Source organism: Leptinotarsa decemlineata, unplaced genomic scaffold, assembly GCF_025532065.1.
Source record: "Leptinotarsa decemlineata unplaced genomic scaffold, Ldec_3_MD MMD2_P_RNA_scaffold_2, whole genome shotgun sequence".
In the NCBI taxonomy this organism is placed as follows: Eukaryota; Metazoa; Arthropoda; class Insecta; order Coleoptera; family Chrysomelidae; genus Leptinotarsa; species Leptinotarsa decemlineata.
Window position 1 is genome coordinate 578,935 of NW_027412529.1, and position 22,882 is coordinate 601,816.

Below are 22,882 nucleotides of genomic sequence, written 5' to 3' on the forward strand. Positions count from 1 at the left end.
TTCATTTTTATTTTATTTTTATATACAGACACTCAAATTCATATGTACAAATTGACAGCTTTTATTTATTTACTTATTTATTTATACATATGTCCGTATATTTTTAGTGTAACAAATTGTAATATTATACTATAAAGACCTACCATATGTACCTAGCGTACCAACAAATGGTTAATAAACTATTATCATATCAGAAATACTCAACAGACTGTGAGCTGCTCATTGTTTTGAGGTTCAACTCAGTACACCTCAAACTTCACTGTTCAAGATCTCTTTCATTTGGAGAAATGCGTTTATGTGCCATGAACTTCTTGAGAAAGTTTTCCCAAATGAATTTAATCATTAGCGATTCAATTCCAAGTAGAATCGCTACTTTCTCACAGGCGCCCCATTAGATTACTTCAAGGATTTTCCTGTAGTGCTGATATTTTGTCCAGCTATACCTTTAATTACTGTGGTAGCGCACACGGAAGTAACCTCCCAAAAACAATCTGAAGCGGTGCTAATCCATCTGTGTTGTTGTCATTATAAGCATCAATAACTTAAACGAGAAGAATCGGACAGAAACAACAAAATTCCCACGGCAATTCGCTGATACCACCCAGTTTCAAAAGAGAAACATAACAAGTCCTTTTAGCGTTCCATCCGAATAAAGAACGTGAGAATGAATATGCCTGCCTCTGTGGAAAATAACGTGAAAAACTCGCATTCGCGAGAAAAACTGCGGAAGAATTGATTCGACAAACAAAAGATGAAGTGGAACGGGGCGACGTGACCGGTTTATAGGCAAGATTGTGTTCAAACGGTTATTCTCGTGATTACGAAAATGGAAGCTTATTCAAACTCTCAAGAAATGGAGCCATGAATGTATGCAGTCTATCCATTTCATTTTAATAATTAGGGGTTATTTCAGCACTCCAAATCATACAGAGAAAGCTATCCGAAGACGGGAACCTGAAAGAGAAAACGAATCTACCTATAGAAGTAATTATGGAATTACTAGGATGCTGTGTACGAAACTGTTATTTCCAACTGAAGGACGAGTTCTTTACACAAGATGAGGGACTGCCAATGGGATCGCCACTTTCACCAGTCATAGCCAACATATATATGAGTGGTTTGAAACTCTGGCCATTGAAGAAGCCCACAAGAAACCTCGAGTCTGGTTGAGATATGTTGACGACACCTTCATAATATGGAACCATGGGAGTACTGAACTAGACGCCTTCCTGAAACACATCAACAGCGTGAGACCTTCCATCACGTTCACAATGGAGGAAATCCACAACGAATTGCTATTCTTAGACGTTTTGGTGAAGAGGACCGACACTAAGTGGGAAACATCTGTATACCGAAAACCCACTCATACGGGACAGTATCTGAACCACGAATCCAACCACTATCAATCGACTAAAAGAGGAATAGTCAAGACTCTATTAGACCGTGCTTTTGAGCTTTGTAATACAAAGGAAGGTCTCGAGAAGGAACTAGACATCATCAAAAATGATCTTCAACGGAATGGATACTCCAAAGCGATGGTAGAAAAGACTTTGGCTAAAAGACAGCAGGAGCCTCGCAAGGAAGAGAAGCCGTCACAACCAGTGCTTGCACTTCCCTACATCAGAGGATTATCGGAGAGGATAAGAAGAATTGGTTCGCATACATGTTGTCCAACAACGTATTCAGCCAGGCCAGCGTAGAAATACGAAACATATGGAAACCCATCATCAAACGAAAAATGGCCAACTCCCGCCAAAACGGTCATCTCTCACGGAATCAGTGAAGCGGAAAATGGAAAGCAGAGAAAGTGAAAGTATTTCAACGACCTATAAAATAGTCATCTCTCGGAGGAATCAGTCCAGTCATCACCCGAAGACGATTGTAGATACCAACAATCGAAACGTCGTGAACTAACGTGACTTGGAATCTCTACACTTTTTTATTATTTTCTTTTTTCATTCCTTTAATTTTTATTTATTCAATTATTATATTTTTACTTGTAGGTTATTTCAGTATCATTTCATTTCAGGTTTATTGTTGCTTAATATAATTGTTATTTTCAGCTATTCTTTTTTAATTATTCTTTTTTACTTGTTTCAGGGATTTCAAATCATTTTATTCAGTAGACAATTGAAGTCCGAACTAGTGAAATTCTTTTACCTGTGATTGGCACAACCATTTGATCAAGTACCAGCAAATATTATCATAAAAACAAGTTTTCTAAAAGAACAATTCGTTCTGGCTAGTCTCAACTCACCTAAACAGTAGATCAATGGACTGACATCTATCAGAAAGCTACTACTTCCCTGGCTACTACCACGAAGGGCGTTGGATTATATCCGCCAGGTGTTAGTGCAGGATTCTTCACAGAAGTAATTCATGCATATGCTTTTGGCCATACATCTGCCGGAATCGGTTTTCAATTAATGGAACGGGCACACTTGCAGACCGATTTTGGTTTATTTAACCTCTTGTCAGTGCAAGGTAGTGTCCGTCATCGACATGGGCCGACGAGAGGCCAAATAGCCCGAAATCGGTTTGCAAGTGTGCCCGTTCCAGTAATTCAAAATCTATTTCTGCAGTTGCATGTTTGTTGCAAAGTTGTGTATTTTAGAGACCTATTCAATGATGTAAAAAAATCGAATATAGCTCTTCTAGTTCTGGAGATATACAGGAAAAACAAAAAAATCCCAAATTATTTGTTTGCCTATATCTTCTTTATTCGCAGACATATTGAAAATCTATCAACATTTTGCCATTGGCACTTGATGTGGGCTATCTGAATATGTTCATGAATCTTTTATACAGGGTGTCATCTGACTTGGGCCACCCTCATCTTTGAATTTTTAAATACGGAACTGTATTTTTTGTTGTACTTTTTGTATCGTCGGCGTTCACTTCATACTGAGAAATTAAATTTTATTTTTCGAGATGTTTCGGTAATATTTGATTATAATTGGGTGAATTATTCGGCCCTGGAAATTGGTTGACTGAGTTGAATAAAAACACAATAGCAACTTTCACATCTCCATATGTACCGTAGAGTAAATTTTTCGAGAGTTTTTTTCCATTTTTAGGTACCTATTCATATTTTTTCCATTGCTCTGAGCATTTTCTACAATGAACTTCGCATTTTCTACAATGAACTATTTTCTAGGGGGGCCATTGAAAAGTAGGATTTACGCTGGCAGAGAGATAGAAAATGTGGAAGACTCCAGATTGAGGATTTTGAATGATTTCGCAACAATGCAGCAAATAAGAGTATTAAGGGCAATAAATAATATGAAAAACCGAGTTCAAAAATGTCTCGAAATGGATGGACTCCAAATCGAACATTCATTGCGCCATTAATTTTTTTGTGTATATGAATTACTTCATTTCAATTTTCATTACAATTATAGTGTTCGTTTCGGATGTTATTATTGCTATCATTTCTTTTTCTGCTCATAAAAAGACATATAATATATTTTTGTTGTAGATATGTTTCATGAAAAAGCCAAGGAAACCAAACTACAATGTGACTGGGATAAATATAAAATAAGTCGTAATTTTGTCACCAAAAAGATACGAGTTGAAACTAAAAAGTATTATGAATCAAAGATCGACGAAAATAAAGGAAACAGTGGGACTATGTGGAAAGCTCTGAAAGGTTTAGTAAAGAGAAATAGAAAACTAGAGTTCAAAGGTATACAATTTGATAGTGTTCTTATAACAAATGAAGCAAAAGTAGCAGGATATTTTAATTCATTTTTCGTAGACAGTTTGAAAAATTTAACCGAAAGTATAGTGCCAATAATAGTATTTTATGCAACGATCATGTAATGATGGTTATTAAGACACGAGCATTAACCGGGATACGAAACGAGCCGAAGGCGAGTTTTGTATGGTATATGCGAGTGTATTAATAACCATTACATGAGAGTTGCATACGCTATTTTTTCTAAACCCGATAAATAATGAAAAACTATAAATATTATATTTGTATTGAACACATTTACAGTAATTAACTCATATTTTTAAAAAAAAACACAAACTTAATGGTATTATCATGGATATATGAAAACTATAAAGATTCTAATTATATTTATATTGAATATAACAACTGTAATTAATCTGATCTTTTAAAAATATTGGAGTCGATGGTATTCCTTCTATATCGCTGTTTTCAGACATTTTGATAATATAGGTAGGTAATATGAAAACTGATTTTGACAAATAAAGCAATTATACTAAAACCAATAATGATTGAGAGTAGAAGTAAGCCCAGTTGACAGCAAATCGGGGGCGTGCTTATTAATTTTTGAGAGGGTTAAGAATGAAAGAAAAATTCTTAATACAATTAGTTAAAATATTCATACACATTTTTTATTTATTTCATCAAAACTTTGCAATATCGTAATTTACCTAATCGTTGTAGTCATTAGGTGGGCCTTATGAAAACGGAGTAATAATCGTGGTAATTATAGTAGGTACCAAATAAATTAACAATATTAATAAAAAACACAATATATATATATAAAACTTTTTTTTCACTATTGGGTTGCAGCAATTGATAAGTGAACTCTTTATAACTATTCTCAAGCTTTCGAGTAACTCAAACTCATCGTCAGGGGTACTAGAAAATACAAATTTTTGATAATAGAATATAATATAAATGTAAATGTACAAATTTTCGTCTAATCTTCAACCTCAGATTCGTCACTGTTGCTACCGCTATCATTAAAGTGAATTATGATTGGTTCAATATTGTGTTCAATACGGTTGTCTACGTCCCACATTTTTGCTCCTCTTTTAAAACATGCTGCATGCATTTCTTCCAGTCTTCTGTAGAAACAGTTCGAATAGCTTCTTGTAGGTGATGTTGCACGTCCACTAATTCAAATGTTCTGTTTTGTCGTGCCACATATCATTTTACTTGCGCCCAGATTAATTCTATTGGGTTTAATTCGCAGTGGTATGGTGGTAACCTTAAAACTGTAATTCCACGACTTAACGCCATTTCATCCACTGCGAATTTTTTATATTTGTCTGTGTGTGATTTTGTTAGCTGAAGTAGTTCTGCCTTTAAACTATCTTTGTTATATTGGATGTTCTTATTAATTAACCATTCTTGAATTGCTGCTTTTTTCCATGATTGTTTCGGTAATGGTTCTAAATATCGACTATGGTATGGGGCATTGTCCATGACGATGACAGACCCAGGTTCCACAAGTTGAATGATGCCTTCAAACCATTTTTCAAACACCTCCGCATTCATATCTTCATGATAGTCGCCTGTTTTCTTAGATTTAATATTAATTCACCATTTGGTAAAAATCCACTGTCGCTTCCTATATGCGTAACTATCAGACGACTACCTTTTCCAGATGGCTGTTTTAACCCAACTGACAAACCTTCAATAAAGGCTTGTCGTGCCTGCCATACTTTTTTGACCGTATGTCCTTGGTTAACCCATGTCTCGTCCATGAAGTACAATTTTTTTTTGAGCTTCCGAAATTCGTCAATTTTTCTTAGATAGTTTCTTCTCCGTGCTATTATTTCTTGACGTTCAATGAGAATGCTTTTCCTGTCAACTTTTCCGTACGTAAATTTCATTTCGTGTACAAGTTTCCTAAAAGTTTCTTTATCCATTTTTGGGACCAATTCATGATCGCTAAGTGCCTCCAGAACTGTTTGCAGTGTGGGCAGCTCATTTCTGAAAAAGAAACTGAATAGTTCTGCGTATATTGGTTTTGGCTTCTTCATCAACTGTGATTTTTTTTCGTCCGCTACTAGTTTTTGGCGTTTGTACGTCCCCATGAATTTCTGCTTCTCTTAGTATTTTGTAAATCGATGATTTTGGTACACCGGTATAATCAGAGCACATATCAACTAATTTATCTTTTGTAATTGTGGAACCTAATGATGTAGAAATGCCCGGTTGATTATTCGGAGGTACACACGTAGAATTACAGCACATATGCATAAAGTAATCTTTTGGTGGCTGATGATCCCTTTCAAGACAGTGAAATACTCGCAGTACAATTTGTTTTTCTCTTACTGACCGAGACTCCGACCGTTTTACCTTTTTCGACGTGGAAGGCCCGACCATGTCTCCCATTTTTTGTGGTGTAGAAATATAATTATGTAACGCTTAAACACTTATCAGCACTATTATTTTCACCAATTGTTATCACGTACAATTCACGCTGTATAATTCACAAACCAATGATACGCTCATGGCTGCAAGTACATTAGTGAGGACTGCAACGATGAGATGGAAGTTACGGTAAAGTGACAAAGACAGAAATATCGTTGCGTACAGCGTTGCTACTAGTTGTAATAAATATCTAACACTATACTGAAAATAATGAATTTTAACTGATCAGTAATCAGGAAATGTTTAAGTATTACTCATTACAAGCTCATTACTGATTTTTGTCATAAATAATACCTTTTAATCGTACTAGTATTGTGTATTATCTATAATTTTCCACAACCTACAACTCTACTGCTTACTATATTTTGATTCTGCTATAAACTGGTAACGTAAAATATAGATATGACAACGCGCTTTACTCTCAATCATTATTGGTTTTACTATAGTTACTTAGGTTAGAATCTAGGACAAACAAAGGAACAGGATTCTTGATTGAAAAATTATGGGTTTCTATTGGTTGATAATCTGTATCGTTATGAAAAATCTGTATCATAATGGATATCATTATGAAACGGATTATGGTCATATAAGTGTATTGTTAGAGTACGGGTGTAGAAAAATGATTATAATCATGTTCTCAGATGCCACCATCGTTCCTATTGAAAAAATTACAAACACCGTTTTAGGATCTGATTTTAGACCCATAAATACCCTGCCAATTTATGAGAAAATATTAGAAATCACAGTGAAAGAGCAATTGATGAAATTTATAGTGAAACATAATATTTTGATTGAAGAACAATCTGGATTTAGGAAATTCCATTCATGTGAAACTGCACTGCAATTTCTAATCTCTTCGTGGAAAGTTGAGCTATCTAAAAAACGTATTATGGGTGTTGTCTTTCTGGATTTCAAAAGGGCATTCGAGACGGTCAACATTGAGTTACTTTTAATGAAATTAAATAAGTATGGACTAGATTATAAAGTATTAAAATGGTTCACAAATTACCTCACATATCGGAAGCAGCTAGTAAAATATAATCAAGTGACACCCAGTACTTTAAATGTATTTTCTGGAGTCCCTCAAGGGTCAGTATTGGTTCCACTGCTATTCTTGCTGTACATAAATGATATTGTGATACGTGTTAAAAGGTGTAAGATAAAACTGTTTGCCGACGACACTATGTTGTACTGTTCTGGGACGACTAATGAAATCTCAGAATGTTTAAATGAGGAACTATTAAATATAAATGAGTGGTTATGTGACAACGGCCTCAAGTTAAATGTTAATAAAACAAAATGCATGTTAATAGGTAGCAAATATCGTTTGAGAAAACTGCAAGATGAACATCTGTCATTGAATCTTTATATTGATGTCATCATTAAAAGGGTAACAACTTTCAAATATCTGGGAGTGGTATTAGATCAAAAATTGAACCTTAATACGCATTGTAGTTATACTCAGAAGAAAATGGCCACGAAAATTCATCTTTTATATAGAAATAAAATAATAAGTGAATATGCAAAATTAACAGTTTATAAATCAATAATAGCACTCCACTTTGACTATTGAAGTACATTACTATATTTTGTGAGCAATGAAAATCTAAACAGACTACAGAAGCTTCAAAACAGATCCATGAGAGCAATATTAAGTTGTAATAAACGCACATCTGTGGAATGAATGTTGGAAATACTGTCTCTTATGTCTGCTAAACAAAGGATAACAATGAATATGCTAATATTTATGTTTAAAATTGAACACAATATGTTGCCAAATTATCTGAGTGATCAGTTAACCTACATAAGTAGTATTCATACACACTCCACTAGAAATAGAATAGGAAGTTTTTGTATCAACAGACTGGAACTCCTGCCTGGATAGCCCTGGCAGCTAAAGCCATTAATGGAAAAAGAAGAAGAAGAACATATAGGTTGTGATTCGTTGTATAGTTCTGGTCTGATTGCATAATAAAATTGCAAATAAAATTGTTTGAATAGATGGAAAAAAAAGCTAAATACGCCTACGAGGCTCCCAAAAGAGCAAAAAAACTCGTCAAAAAATTAATAATGTTGTGGACTCGCCTTTCAAAGCGGGGCAGATCCTCTTCCATATCGTGAGGCATCCGCTTCTGTGGAATTGCCCCAAAGCCAGTTCCATGTAGAAAAGTGGAAGCCCGCCGAAGATCAGCATGATCGTGTAAGGTATTAAAAATGCACCTGAAACGAAAAAAATATATACTCACAGGCATAGCATGGTTTATGAGCTCCAGTAAATATAATGAAACATTTCTAGGTTTCTACTTCTACAGATTGAAACCTCCAGATGGAAACCTTTATTCCCATATCAGTATTTCGGATTTCCATTGTCTAATATTATATGTATAAAATTATTTGATGTAATTTTAGACAATGGAAACATTGTTATATAATTTAAAAAGACTAAAAGACACGCTTTTATAGCATACGAAACTAAAAAATGAAAAATAAATATAGTTGGAAAAACAAAAAAATAAGCTTTTAAAGAATATCGAAGTGAAAAGTTGAAAATATTTTTTTTAAATAAGCCTAAAACAATAACGAACGATTAATACGTTTTGTGCCATATTTTTTGTAGATCAAGCGCCCGTTCGTTATTGTTTTAAGCTTATTTAAAAAAAATTAACTTATTAGTTCGATGTTCTTCAAAAGCGTGTATTTTAGTTTTTTGAACTACATTCATTATATCTTCAAAACTAACATTTTTTTTCCATTTTCAAGAGTAAAAGAACAGTAAATAAAATAACAAAAACAAAGATATATTTTTCAATTAATCTCGAAAACATAAAATAGCTCAAATATCTAGGAACCAATTTCCTTTGCCTTGAAAAGTAACATAGAAAAGTTTCCAAAGTTTGTTTCTCAAATACGTAGCACATATTCCGTGTTAGGAATCACACGTTGAAAGGCAAGACCTCGTTAATCCTTAGCTCGCACAAGTTTCGACTTCTGAGGGTTATCGTTCGTAGGGGTGCGACAGCTGGTTAACGGAAAAACAGATTTTGAAACAGATTTAAACAGATTTTTAATTCAAACAAGTATTCGAGAAATTGCATGTGAATTCCTATCAAATCAGACTCAAAATATCGATTAAAAATTCAACAGAAACAACAAAACCGGTGCGATGAAAGCTTTTACAATAACATTTTCAATAATAATTCAATCAACAAATAATGCGTCAGCTCCAGTTATGCGACTCGTAAATAACATGGTGATAATATGAATGTAAACATCATCCGTTTCCAGCTACGAATCAGTTAACCAGCAATTCAACAAGGGGAAGATTCAACCAGTTTTGAGTCTTAACCTAATCAAGCATCTACACCGGGTTTGAATACAAACTAATCAGCGATACGAGACGAAATATAAACGCGAGCCAAACTTTCTATGTGATACTCTAAATTGATAAACTCAAGTTGAGCATGTTTATTGAACTGTGTCTATATCCACGACTTCGGCTGGAAAGATATACAAATTCAATTGACGGTATCATATTTGCTACAGGTTCGTCAAAAAATTAGTACCTATTGAAATGACTATAACAGTGTAGTTGAACAAAATAGGCTGAAAAGAAGGTTTCATAATCATATAACCTTCAAAAGACACGTGCACAAATTTCACAGCTGTCGGACTATTAGTTTGTCGGATAGAATATTTTGGGTTAAGCAACTTTGGTTAGTTTGAAAAAAAGTTGATAAAAAGGAATTTGGTGTGTTGAAAAAGCATTGCTTTTTGACGAAAAAAAAACTTTAAAAGCCAAAACGATGGCAAAATTGCATGAATTGAATTACTTCCCAATCCTCCATATTCTCCAGATCTGGCCTCAGAAACTTTTTCATACATCAATAGAATGCTTACTGGAAAAAAATTGCTGAAAAGGTCCAAAGTCCAATCGTCCCAATGGAAGAGTCCAGGAAAGCAAAGATTAAAAAAACGCACGGCAAGTTGGGTCAAATGTCAAGGTTTTCCTCACTGTTTTCCTCGATTACCGTAGCGTAGAAATAAGGAGTTTTTGTCACATGGTCGTAATCATGCCTTAGCCACCGTATTCACCAGATTTTAACCCCTTGCTTTAAAAATTGGAAAAAAAGCTGGCACAAGTATACTATATGTGAGGGGGACTATTTTGAGGGGGACAATGATGTAATGAATCTAATGTATCTCTGTAGTTGTTCCTAAAATAATTTTTTGCTGCCAACTGGTTTATTGGAAATAAATTTTAGGGGTTGCGTTTTCCACCCTTACAACCATGGGGTAAACCAAATAAATTACTGGCTAAGTGTCTTCTTGGTAGTACAAAACGTCAGGTTAATTTCAATATTGTAACTTCTTCAGTGCTTGTGAAAAAAATTGTTATACAAATTTTATGTACCCCCTTTAAGGGGATGTATCTTAACAAAGGGTGCTCCAATGAAGTTTTTTTTATATGTAAGATCCTATCTTTTTTTCGATGAGGAATCACCTCCTCAAATGTTTCACACTTATTCAGTTACACCCTGTATACGTACTTCTCTAAGGTGTTTGACAGACTTGATCATTTCTCTGACCCTGATCCAACTTTTTATATCATACTTCACTGACAGGCGTCAGTATGTTATATTCAATGGCTTCAAGTCCGTGGAATATGCAGTTACCTCCGGTGTTCCACAAGGAAGCAACTTAGGTCCACTTCTCTTTAACGCCTTCATAAACGACATAGTTGAGGTCATTGATATCAACTGTTTGATATACGCGGATGATCTGAAATTATATTGTGAGATCAATGGCATCAAGGACTGTCTTCGACTTTCCCTCAATCTGAAACGTGTTGAGCAATGGTGTTTTCGTAATAATTTTCCCTTTAAACATGAGTTAATGTAATGTAATGACGTACACACTAAAAAATCGTACATTTTCATATCAATATTTAATAAACGATATTCCACTTCAACGGCCTCTCACATTCACCGATCTAGGTGTTACATTCGACACAAAACTTTCCTTCGTACGCTGCAAACAGAATGTATGGATTTATTGCACGAATCTCTAGAAATTTCTCGGATCCATCTACATCGGAATCCTTATACTTTGCTTTCGTCAGATCAAAATTAGAATATGCATCCATAATCTGGAATCCATCTCATCAGTTGTAACTTCTCTCCTATAGATCAGACAATATCTATCCACCAATCAGATTTCCCCATGATGCATTGTTAGCCAGACATGCTATGAATAGCTTGAGTTGCGTCGTGATGGTCACTCCACAATTTTTTTTTTGAGCTGACTAATAATTCAATTATTGACCCACATATTCTGCAAAAACTGAATTTCAATGTACCTAGACCAACCTCTAGAGTGGTTAATCCTTTTATCTGCCAACACCACGTACAAATATCTGAAACGTTCACATCTGCATAACATGTGTGTCAAATACAATTCTGCAAGTTGTCAGCTCGACATTTTTTACTGTTCCATCTCAGTAGATCACCAAAGCCGATTCTGGGACACCAGCCAATGAGAGCGCGGTATAGTTTGGTGTTGCGCAGTTACGCTTTGCGCAGTATGGTTTGGTTCGGCTTACTATGTATCAGTTTCGCTCGAATCGTTATCTTTCAAGGTCACGCGTACGGTTGAGAATCGAGTAGCGTTAATCGCGGTTTGGAAGATAACGATTCGAGCGAAACTGATACATAGTACGCCGAACCAAGCGCAAAGCGTAACTGCGCAACACCAAACTATACCGCGCTCTCATTGGCTGATGTCCCAGAATCGGCTTTGGTGATCTACTCATCTCTGAGATTAGGTCTTTTTACTTCATCTAATTTTATATGTATTGTTTTTATCTTGTAACTTATTGTAATTATTGTATTGTATTATGATTCGTCTTATATCCCTGTTCTGTAGTAGGGTGTAATCTGTAGAACAGTGTATGTATGCTGTTCAATAACATTCCAGTTGGAATGAAATAAATTAAAAAATTTTTTAAAGAACATGTATTTATATTCTCTTTATTCATCGGCAAAAATCATCTCTTGAAGGCTTCATCATCAATTGACTTTCATTTACAAGACTCGGGGGTATATTTGATTCGATTCGAGTGTAAACGATTAAATAGCAGTTGTCCCAGAATAGAACCTTGCGGTACTCTACGATTCATGATTTTCAGATTTTATTCACAATTGTTGTTCGTGTGCACCTCTAATATCATGAGAGGTTTTTTTCACAAGAGTTCATGAAAATACAATTCAGTTGTTTGGAGAAGTCACAAAAAGTGTTCCTATAGATCGTCGACTGTTACGAAAGAACTATTGTTGTAGATTTTCAACTACGACAGCACAACCTAAACTTTCTGCCAATTCTACGGTCTTGGCGAGTCCTCAGCAATATATCTTTTTCAACTTCAACCCAACAGTATAAAAAAAGGTATCACAATATTCACAAATTTTGAGAGATGATCTGACAACTCACCTCCACCATTTTGGTAGCAGATATACGGGAACCTCCAAACGTTCCCCAAGTCAACAGCGAACCCCACGACAGCCAACAGAAACTCCACCTTCTTATCCCACGTTTCTCTCCTCCTTTCCGGCGTCAAGGCCACCACGACTACCCTGGTGATGTTCTCTTTGGCCTGCTTGTTGTTCTTGACGCCGTTTTTGCTCTTGGCGCCATCTTTGTTTCTGGTCGGAGACTTTTTGTCCGGTTCTGTGGGGCTTTTCGCGTTGTTGGAGTTTGCGGTGCAGTTTTGACCTTCGGAGTCCGGTGCTGTCATCTCTGAGTGGCGTGGGAATTACAGAGAGGTTGGCGGTGGCTGGTAAGATGACATGCCTAGAAAGAGAGGAAAATTGTGGTGATAGTTGCAAGTTTATTGAATATCAAATTTTCACAGATATAACTTCAATTTACAGTCATAATTGTAAATTAACAAATTTACCATTCAACTGAGAATTTACAAGTATAGCTGTAGATTCACAGACATAACTGCAATTCACAGTTATAACACTCTGGAAGACTCATTGTTTTTTCATGATTCTCACCCTTAACTATAAATTCAATTATAACTGTGAATTCGAAATTATAACTGTAAATTCACAGATACATCTTTAATTCACAAATATATCTTCTCTAATTATTAGATAGTCGTACGACTAAAATTCAACAAATTCACATTGAGAACTGTCTATCCACAATTTCAACTGTGAATTCGCGAATGAAGTTCAAGTCACAGCTATAACCGTAATCACAATTGCAAATGTTTCTGAAAAATACATTTTTTGCCATCTGGAAGACTCATTGTGTTTCAGTATTCACACTTGCAACTGTGACTTTAGTTATAACTGTGAATTCTAAATTATAACTGTAAATTCACAGATACATCTTCAATTCACAGATATAACTTTAAATCAACAAATTCACATTCACAACTGTATTCACAATTCTAACTGTAAATTCACAAAGATGAGTTCAATTCACAACCATAACTGTAAATTAACAAATTAACCAATCAACTGAGAATTCACAAGTAACGCTGTAGATTCACAGACATAACTGCAATTCACAGTTATAACAGTCTGAAAGACTTATTGTTTTTTCATGATTCTCACCCTTAACTGTAAATTCAATTATAACTGTGAATTCGAAATTATAACTGTACATTCACAGATATATCTTCTGTAATTCACAGACACTCGTACGACTATAAATCAACAAATGCATATTCAGAACTGTGTTTCCACAATTTCAACTGTAAATTCGCGAATGTAAGTTCAAGTCGCAGCTATAACCGTAATCACAATTGCTAATGTTTCTGAAAAATACATTTTTTGCCATCTGGAAGACTCATTGTGTTTCAGTATTCACACTTGCAACTGTGACTTTAGTTATAACTGTGAATTCGAAATTATAACTGTAAATTCACAGGTACATCTTCAATTCAAAGATATAACTTTAAATCAACAAATTCACATTTACAACTGTATTCACAATTCTAACTGTAAATTCACAAAGATGAGTTCAATTCACAACCATAACTGTGAATTAACAAATTTACCAATCGACTGAGAATTCACAAGTAACGCTGTAGATTCACAGATATAACTGCAATTCACAGTTATAACAGTCTGAAAGACTCATTGTTTTTTCATGATTCTCACCCTTAACTATAAATTCAATTATAACTGTGAATTCAAAATTATAACTGTACATTCACAGATATATCTTCTGTGATTCACAGACACTCGTACGACTATTAATCAACAAATTCATATTCAGAACTGTGTTTCCACAATATCAACTGTAAATTCGCGAATGTAAGTTCAAGTCACAGCTATAACCGTAATCACAATTGCAAATGTTTCTGAAAAATACAATTGTGCCATCTGGAAGACTCATTGTGTTTCAGTATTCACACTTGCAACTGTGTCTTTAGTTATAACTGTGAATTCGAAATTATAACTGTAAATTCACAGATACATCTTCAATTCACAGATATAACTTTAAATCAACAAATTCACATTTACAACTGTATTCACAATTCTAACTGTAAATTCACAAAGATGAGTTCAATTCACAACCATAACTGTAAATTAACAATTTCACCAATCAACTGAGAATTCACAAGTAACGCTGTAGATTCACAGACATAACTGCAATTCACAGTTATAACAGTCTGAAAGACTCATTGGTTTTTCATGATTCTCACCCTTAACTGTAAATTCAATTATAACTATGAATTCGAAATTATAACTGTACATTCACAGATATATCTTCTGTAATTCACAGACACTCGTACGACTATAAATCAACAAATGCATATTCAGAACTGTGTTTCCACAATTTCAACTGTAAATTCGCGAATGTAAGTTCAAGTCACAGCTATAACCGTAATCACAATTGCAAATGTTTCTGAAAAATACAATTGTGCCATCTGGAAGACTCATTGTGTTTCAGTATTCACACTTGCAACTGTGTCTTTAGTTATAACTGTGAATTCGAAATTATAACTGTAAATTCACAGATACAACTTTAATTCACAGATATAACTTTAAATCAACAAATTCACATTCACAACTGTATTCATAATTCTAACTGAAAATTCACAAAGATGAGTTCAATTCACAACCATAACTGTAAATTAACAAATTTACCAATCAACTGAGAATTCACAAGTAACGCTGTAGATTCACAGACCAAACTGCAATTCACAGTTATAACAGTCTGGAAGACTCATTGTTTTTCATGATTCTCACTCTCAACTGTGACTTCGAAATTATAACTGTACATTCACAGATATATCTTCTTTAATTCATTGATATAACTATAAATCAACAAATTCACATTGAGGACTGTGTATTCACAATGTTAACACAATTTAAACTGTATATTCGTGAATATATAGCTTAATTCACAGATATAACTGTAATCATAATTGCAAATGTTTGTGAGAAATAACTTTTTTGCCGTCTAGAAGACTCATTGTCTTTTAGTATTCACACTTACAACTGTGACTTTAGTTATAATTGTGAATTCGAAATTGTAACTGTAAATTCAAGATACATCTTTAAATCATTGATATAACTATAAATCAACAAATTCACATTTACAACTGTATTCACAATTCTAACTGTAATATGAGTTTAATTCACAGCCATAACGGTAATTTAACAATTCACAGTTATATATGACTGGCCAGTTGAAGAAAGAACTTCGAAACCACTATGTGATTTCTGTTTGTGAGGTTGCAGTCAATTTTGAGGATGCCAGGGAGTAAGAAAAACTCTTTGGTATTACGTCAAGCTTTCGGAAATGTTTATTTCCTTCTTCAGGACTTACTGAAAAATGTAAACAAATTAACAACACAGTTACAATTTCATAGATTGGATGAGACTACTTACTTGAGAGAAGCTAGTTCAATACTTGTTGATCATCTTATGCAGAACAAACAGTATAAATGTAGATTTCAATCTACATTCAATTGTAGATTGAAATCTTAATTGTACAATAGCAGAAATTTGGGAAGCTGTCCTGGAATGTCATCGGAACACGAATCAACATGTTTCTAAAAATGATATGAAATCGAGAAAGGTTAATGCAGTCAAGCTGCTGGAAAATTATTCCTTGAAAATCAACTCCCATATTGATTTCAACTTGAGATCCACCGGTAGACAGCTGTTTCAGCCTATTGGGCATCGTCAGTACCGGGCAGACAGTCCTCGAGTGAAAACAAAATGTGAATAACCAAGAAAAGTACTCAATAAAAATAACTTCGTAGATGCAGGCGAGACATAAGTGGAACCACCTATTGGTGTGAGACCCAAGTCAACTTGCTAAGTTTTTATGTCAGTGTTGGTTGATTGATCACCTAATGATTGTATAGCATAAATAAGCATCAATAAATGGAATCAAAAATTTCCACCCCCCTAAGGGGAAAAAATAGGGGTTTGAAGATTGTATTGAATTTCGTCAGTTTTGAAATTGAAAACCTGAAGTTTTAAATGGTCTGTCACGAAACTTAATGTGACAATCCAAATTCTACGCGGTCGAGGCCGTGTACATCACCTAGTCGATAAATGTGAAAAATCTAAAACTTGGAAATACAGAAAATGTTAACTCTCTTGTGATTTGTTTTGCATTTTTTCTCAAAATATTGTGCAAAGAAATACTACAATTCTGGCAATTCGACTTGGGTACCTCCGTTTAGATCAGGGGTCGCCAAACTACGGCCCGCGGGCCAAATCCGGCCCGCCAGTGTCATCAATCTGGCCCGCGACAGTCAATGAGTACCTAATTGTTGTTACTATTGCTGTGATAAGTTGAAGAAGAAAACACAGAATGATAATTACTCGGTTTTATTTACTTGCAGGGTAAAACTTAACGACAGAAATGATGACAAAGAAAACTTAACTTGAGTATCTAAGTTTAAGCATATTAATAACTACCAAATAATTGAAATGAATCACAGTAAAACAAAAACACTAATGAGATTTATGTAATTGTGATTTTCCACCGACAATATTTTGTAGTTGTGGATCAATTTTACTTGTACCAATTATCAAAAGAGATTTAAGATGCTCATCAGTTAATTAAGATCTGTAAACATTCTTTGTGTACTTCATCTTGGAAAACGTTTTCTCACACAAGTAACTAGTACCAAAAACAGAAAACAACCCACGAGCAAATTTATGCAAATTATCAAATTGTTCCAGTGGAAGACTCTTATAAAATTCCAACAAAGATGAATTTTGATATTTTTTCTTAAGCATGTCACTGCACCGTAAATCAATAATTTCCATTTGGACTTCCGGAGCCAGGGTTTCAATGTCAGAATCAAAAGGATTTTGAAAAAGCTTAATTTCATTCGCAATGACATCAAAATCTGAAAAACGAGTATCAAAATTTATTTTCAAAGCACTCAAAGTTTCGATTGCAAAATTGACGGGAAATTCAGTCTTTGTAGTGTGGCTGAATATTTCACATGTTTCAAAATGTGTGAAACATATTTTACGTAATTGCGATGGGAATAGTATCATTTTCTGCCTGAATGATTTGATATTGGTGTATAAATCAGGGAGAAGCTGATTTTCTCCTTGCAATCTCAAATTCAGTTCGTTCATATGATTTGTCAAATCGACATAGAAGGCTAACTTCCACATTCATTCACTATCTTCTAAATCGGCAAAAGGGCGATGCTTCTCATTTAAAAAAATTTCGATCTCTGCTCGAAGTTCAAAAAAGCGCTTAAGGACTTTTCCGCAACTAAGCCAGCGTACGGCAGTATGATATGGTAAATAATTTCCTCCAATCTGTTGAATAAACTCGCGGAATTGTCGATGATTCAGCCCAGTGGATCTGATGAAGTTAACAACTGATATGACTGGTTTTAGAACTTCAGACATATGCAAACATTTTCCGCAAAAGGACTGTTGATGAATGATACAATACAAGACTAATAGTTTTGAACCACCATCATTTTCTACATCCTTTGACACAAGTGCAACCACTCCTTTATTTTTCCCATACATATTTTTGCCTCCATCAGTTGTTATAGATTTCAAATTTCTCCATCGAAGGTTCTTTTTATTAATGGCATTATCAACTCTCTTAAAAATATCTGCCCCAGTTGTCGTGCCGTGAATATTATCAATATCAAGAAGTTCTTCATACACTTCATAGCTTTTATCTACTCCGCAAATAAAAATCAACACCTGAGCAGTATCTGACACATCCGTTGACTCATCCAATGCTAGAGAAAACCACTCATGATGTCCATTTTTGTCAGACAGTTGAGAGGATATATTTTCTGCGATGTCTTGCACCCTCCGAGCCACGGTGTTTGCTGACAAACTGACACTTTTAAATGAATTTACCTTTTCGGGGCATATTTCTTCGGCTAGTGCAATCAAGCATTCTTTTATCATTTCTCCATCGGTGAATGGTTTGCCACGTTTTCCGATTTCAAGAGCCACACGAAAGCTGGCGCGAGTTGCAGACTCTTGTTCAGTATTCGCTTTGGTAAACAAAGATTGCTGCGATTTGAGTCCGCGTTTCAAAGCTTCAAATTTTTCCTTCCCCAAAATTCCTGTATACTTGGAGTAACTTTGAAGATGTTTCGATTTATAGTGTCGTTTAATGTTATAGTCTTTGAGAACAGCTATGGTTTCATTACAAATTAAACATAGCGCGTTATTACTGGACTCAATCACAAAATACTGAAAGCTCTTCTTGGAACGTTCTGCATTCACTGTCGATTTTTCGCTCCTTTTCCATACTAACAAATCACACATAAAAACAATAAGTCAAGTCAAAATACTTTTATTGACGGGTGTTACTTTATTTCACAATAGACAGTTTCGCTTCCTTCGCCTTTCCTACGCAGACTAACTCGTAGTTGCGCCGCTAGCCTTTTTATATGCAATTATTACTGCCATCTCGAGGTGATCGCAATACACTAGCTAGAACCAGAACTCTCTCGAACCAACGCGGTAATTCCAAATATTTAATTACGCCTAATGCCACCTAGCGGGTAGCTGAAAAAGATAGTACATAGTACCACTACTCGCCACTAGATGTCGTTAAGTGTCACAATACACAATAATAATTGAAATGCAAAAAAGCGTAAGTTTGCTTAGGTCACGCACTTTGCGACTATCCTAGTCTAGAAATATAGTTAAGGGCAGAAATTGGCCCTTGGAACAAACTGAAAAAATCATTATGGCCCGAAGGCTTCAAAGTTTGGAGACCCCTGGTTTAGATCATTTCAATAATGAACAATCTATGAAGTTTTCGATGACTATTCAAAACATTCTTGCTCGCTTTGCGATATTCGATAATCTAGATATCACATATTTTCTCGTAACGCAAAGTCAGCTACAATGCCGATTGTAATTCGAAATAGAAAATCAAGAGAGAAGACCTGATAATTAGGAAAATTTGTCGGATATCTTTCGTTGTCGTGTCACAGAAGAAGTTTTGAAAAATGTATCGTAGAAGTAACGTGCTATATTGGCATCATTCTGTGTCGTAAGATTCTTCTTGAAACTGTCCTAGCCGAATAAAAACAGCAGAAATAAAATTCCTCTCTCCGAGAAAATGCAAAGTTGTTCAATAAGTTCTTGTAGATAGGGGTGATGCTTCCCAGTCCAAAGTTTTTGCAATAATAATTGGCACAATCATTTTCGAAACCTGGCTATCCCATACAATATAATTGATGGCCATCACTACTTATAAGAAGCTAAAATTTGGTATAAAGGTGCTTCTTAGGTCTAGTTTTTGGTTAATGACTCAGAAACTACCGAAAACTAAGGAATAAAATATTCAGACAGAAGTAGTCACTAAGTAGTCCGGTCAAATTAAACTAAAAAATAAGAGTGAAGGTACATAAATTTACAACAAGCTGCAAATGAGTATAATTGTTCAAAACATAGTTAAAAATAGGATTTTAAAATTCCGAATGATTGCGATGCCTGGAAAAAAATTTATTCGAGGTCAAAGGTCAAAAATCTCGAAAAAAATTGTTTTTTCGCGATTTTCAGGAATACGGTAAGTTTTATCATAAAGAGTTTGCATGTAGGTTCGTTTTACGTTGTTGATGTGCAATAAGAACGGATTTTTCAAAATTCCAACTGGGGCTCCCCTCCTGGGGATAAAAGAGGCGCGTTTACATATGAAAATTACCTTTTCATCACTGTTTCTCCCTATCGATATGTTTTTGAAGGCTGAAATGTTGTATGTAGGTTCTTTTTAGGTTGTAGATGTGCAATAAGAAAGGATTTTTGAATATTTCAACTGGGGCGCCAGCCGTGCGGGGAAAGGACACGTTCATAATGATCACGTGGTGATGGAAACACATGTCGAGGTATTAAAAAACTCCAATTAATAAAACTCTGGTAATATTCAGAATCCATTAAGTAAAGGGAGGTACGAGTTTCGGTAGTTTTTCGTTGGAAATTTTCTCTTCTGTCAGAATATTTTATTCCTTAGTTTTCGGTAGTTTCTGAGTCATTAACCAAAAACTAGATGTAATCGAGACTCAGTCAGCGTGAATAATCGGAAAGTATACGAGATCGATTTAATGAAGCGTTTCTTTCCATACTAATAAAATAATGGAGGGAAAATGTGAAGTAGTCTAATAGAGAGTTAGAATAATTATTTGACAAAATAAGGGATTCTATCGTCTACCCGTGTTACATTCAAACTCAAAATATCTCAACAAAAACATCAATTGCTCCCCGATCGTAACTTCTATATTGACACAGACTGTTTTATGGTCAATGACAGATATAAAAAGTTATCGACGAACTTTACAATTCCCGTATATTTTCAATTTATTGGAGGTGTTTGAGTATCGCCCCATAACCGTAAACTTGACAAAAACAGGTTGAGCATTTAAACCTGCGAATAGATTCGATTAAAATCAAGATGGCTATAGCTGGCTGTACTATGATTATCCCCAAAATAATTTCATACACCTGATTAAGAGTTCATGGAGTACGAAAATCTGTAAAAAGACATAATACGAGTGAATGACAGTTTTCATTCTTACGTATGAGTTTTTAAATATCCATATAATTATATTAAGGTTGTTTCAAAAGCTTTGCCGGATATATTTGTGTTTTTGTAGCTCCATATCTTGAAAAATATTTATCCTACTCCGTCGTGGTATAGTTCAAGTAAACGATATAGTGCAACCTACTTTCCAACAGCTCCCCTTTAATAATATAGTTAGGGAGCTAACTAATTTCGTTATTCAATAATCATTTATGATTTATAAGAATCACAATAATTATATAATAATAAATAAATAAAATATATATAATAAAAATATGTATAATAAATATTTCGTTCTTATAGGTGAGTAGGAATGTAGGGATTCAAATAACAGGATGATAATTGAAAATACCTCTAAATTCTACTTACTCACATATTCAGTGTCACACATAAAGTCCGCATCAAATGGGATTTTTTTTTGTTCATCTCTTCAAGCAACTTTTGATATCTCCATTAGGTTGTGCTTTAAAAATGATGCCAAATGACATGCATATGACCGATCAAGTGATTTTTCTTCCCTGTTCAATTTGACATTTTTTCCAAAAAATATTCAGAAAAGCAGTTATTGCTCGAAATTTCGAAAATCGGTAAAGAGAAAAGATGATTGTTTTTTCATTTTTTACCCATATACTAATTTTTAGCTCTCTAGTACAAATTTAGTTTTTTTACAGTTTTTCGAAAATTTGACATTTGCCGATTTCTCAAATTTAGCCAAACCTCAACAAAGTTAGTGCTTTATGCCTAACTTATCTTTCCAACGCATTTTTATTACCAATTGCAATTCTAAATACAACTTATTTCGCAAAAATTTAAAACACCGGAAAAAATTATGCCAAAAATGATGCAAAGTTGATACAGTTTTTAAAAACAGATAAATATTTCACTTTATTTCTACTTTTTGCGAAATAGCTTGATACATAAGCATAATTAAAAAACAATATCAATGAAAAGTCAATAATTTATCCTTTACTGCACTTTTCAAACAGTTAAACTTTGATTTACTAATTACGAAAAATTATAACGAAATTAAACTAAGGGTACTGTGGAAACAATTGAACTGAACTGAATAAGCAAAATATTTTATTGTCATATGACATTTGTTGAATAACTCAAAATAGTGTTTATCAGTTTTTAGATTTAAAATAGTTTATTCGTTGTCTAGTGTGTTGTTAAAAATGCTGAATCTTCAAGAGAAAATTGAAATCGTTTTAATATGCGGCGAGAATACCGGTCACCGACAAGTAGCTGATATTTTCAATGCCAGACATCCTGCAAGAAATATTCATCAGTCAACAGTAGGATAATAGCTAAGTTTGAATCTACTGGCTCGGTTGAGAGTAATTTTAGAAAAGCACATCAGCCTTCTAGACATACTGAAGAAGTGGAATTTGAAATATGTTTGGATGTCGTAGAACATAAAAAAACAAGTATTCAAGATATTGCAGATAGAACAGATGTTAACCAAGAGAGTGTGCGACGTATTCTACACAAAAATAAATTTACGCCTTATAAACCGAAATTTATCAATACATTAAAAGAAACGGACTTCGATATGCGCTTGTATTTTTCTTTTTGGTTTCAAGGGGAAAAAAAGAAAATTATCATTTTCCTTATCAAATTTTATGGACAGATGAAGCGACCTTCTCTTCAAATGGCGTTGTGAGCTCGCAAAACTGCAGG

At 34.4% G+C, this 22,882-nt stretch overlaps 1 protein-coding gene across 1 annotated transcript in view; it reads right to left on the minus strand.

Annotated features, from left to right (window-relative positions):
• The window catches only part of LOC111507785 (sodium-dependent serotonin transporter), an 83,467-nt gene that overhangs the window by 51,430 nt on the left and 9,155 nt on the right, over nucleotides 1-22,882 (minus strand). Inside the window, exons 2-3 of the mRNA XM_023163140.2 lie at nucleotides 12,626-12,985; nucleotides 8,225-8,359 (exon numbers count right to left, since the gene is read on the minus strand). Coding sequence (XP_023018908.2) covers nucleotides 8,225-8,359; nucleotides 12,626-12,929 — 439 coding nt within the window. The 5' untranslated portion in view covers nucleotides 12,930-12,985. The remainder of the gene's footprint in view (nucleotides 1-8,224; nucleotides 8,360-12,625; nucleotides 12,986-22,882) is intronic.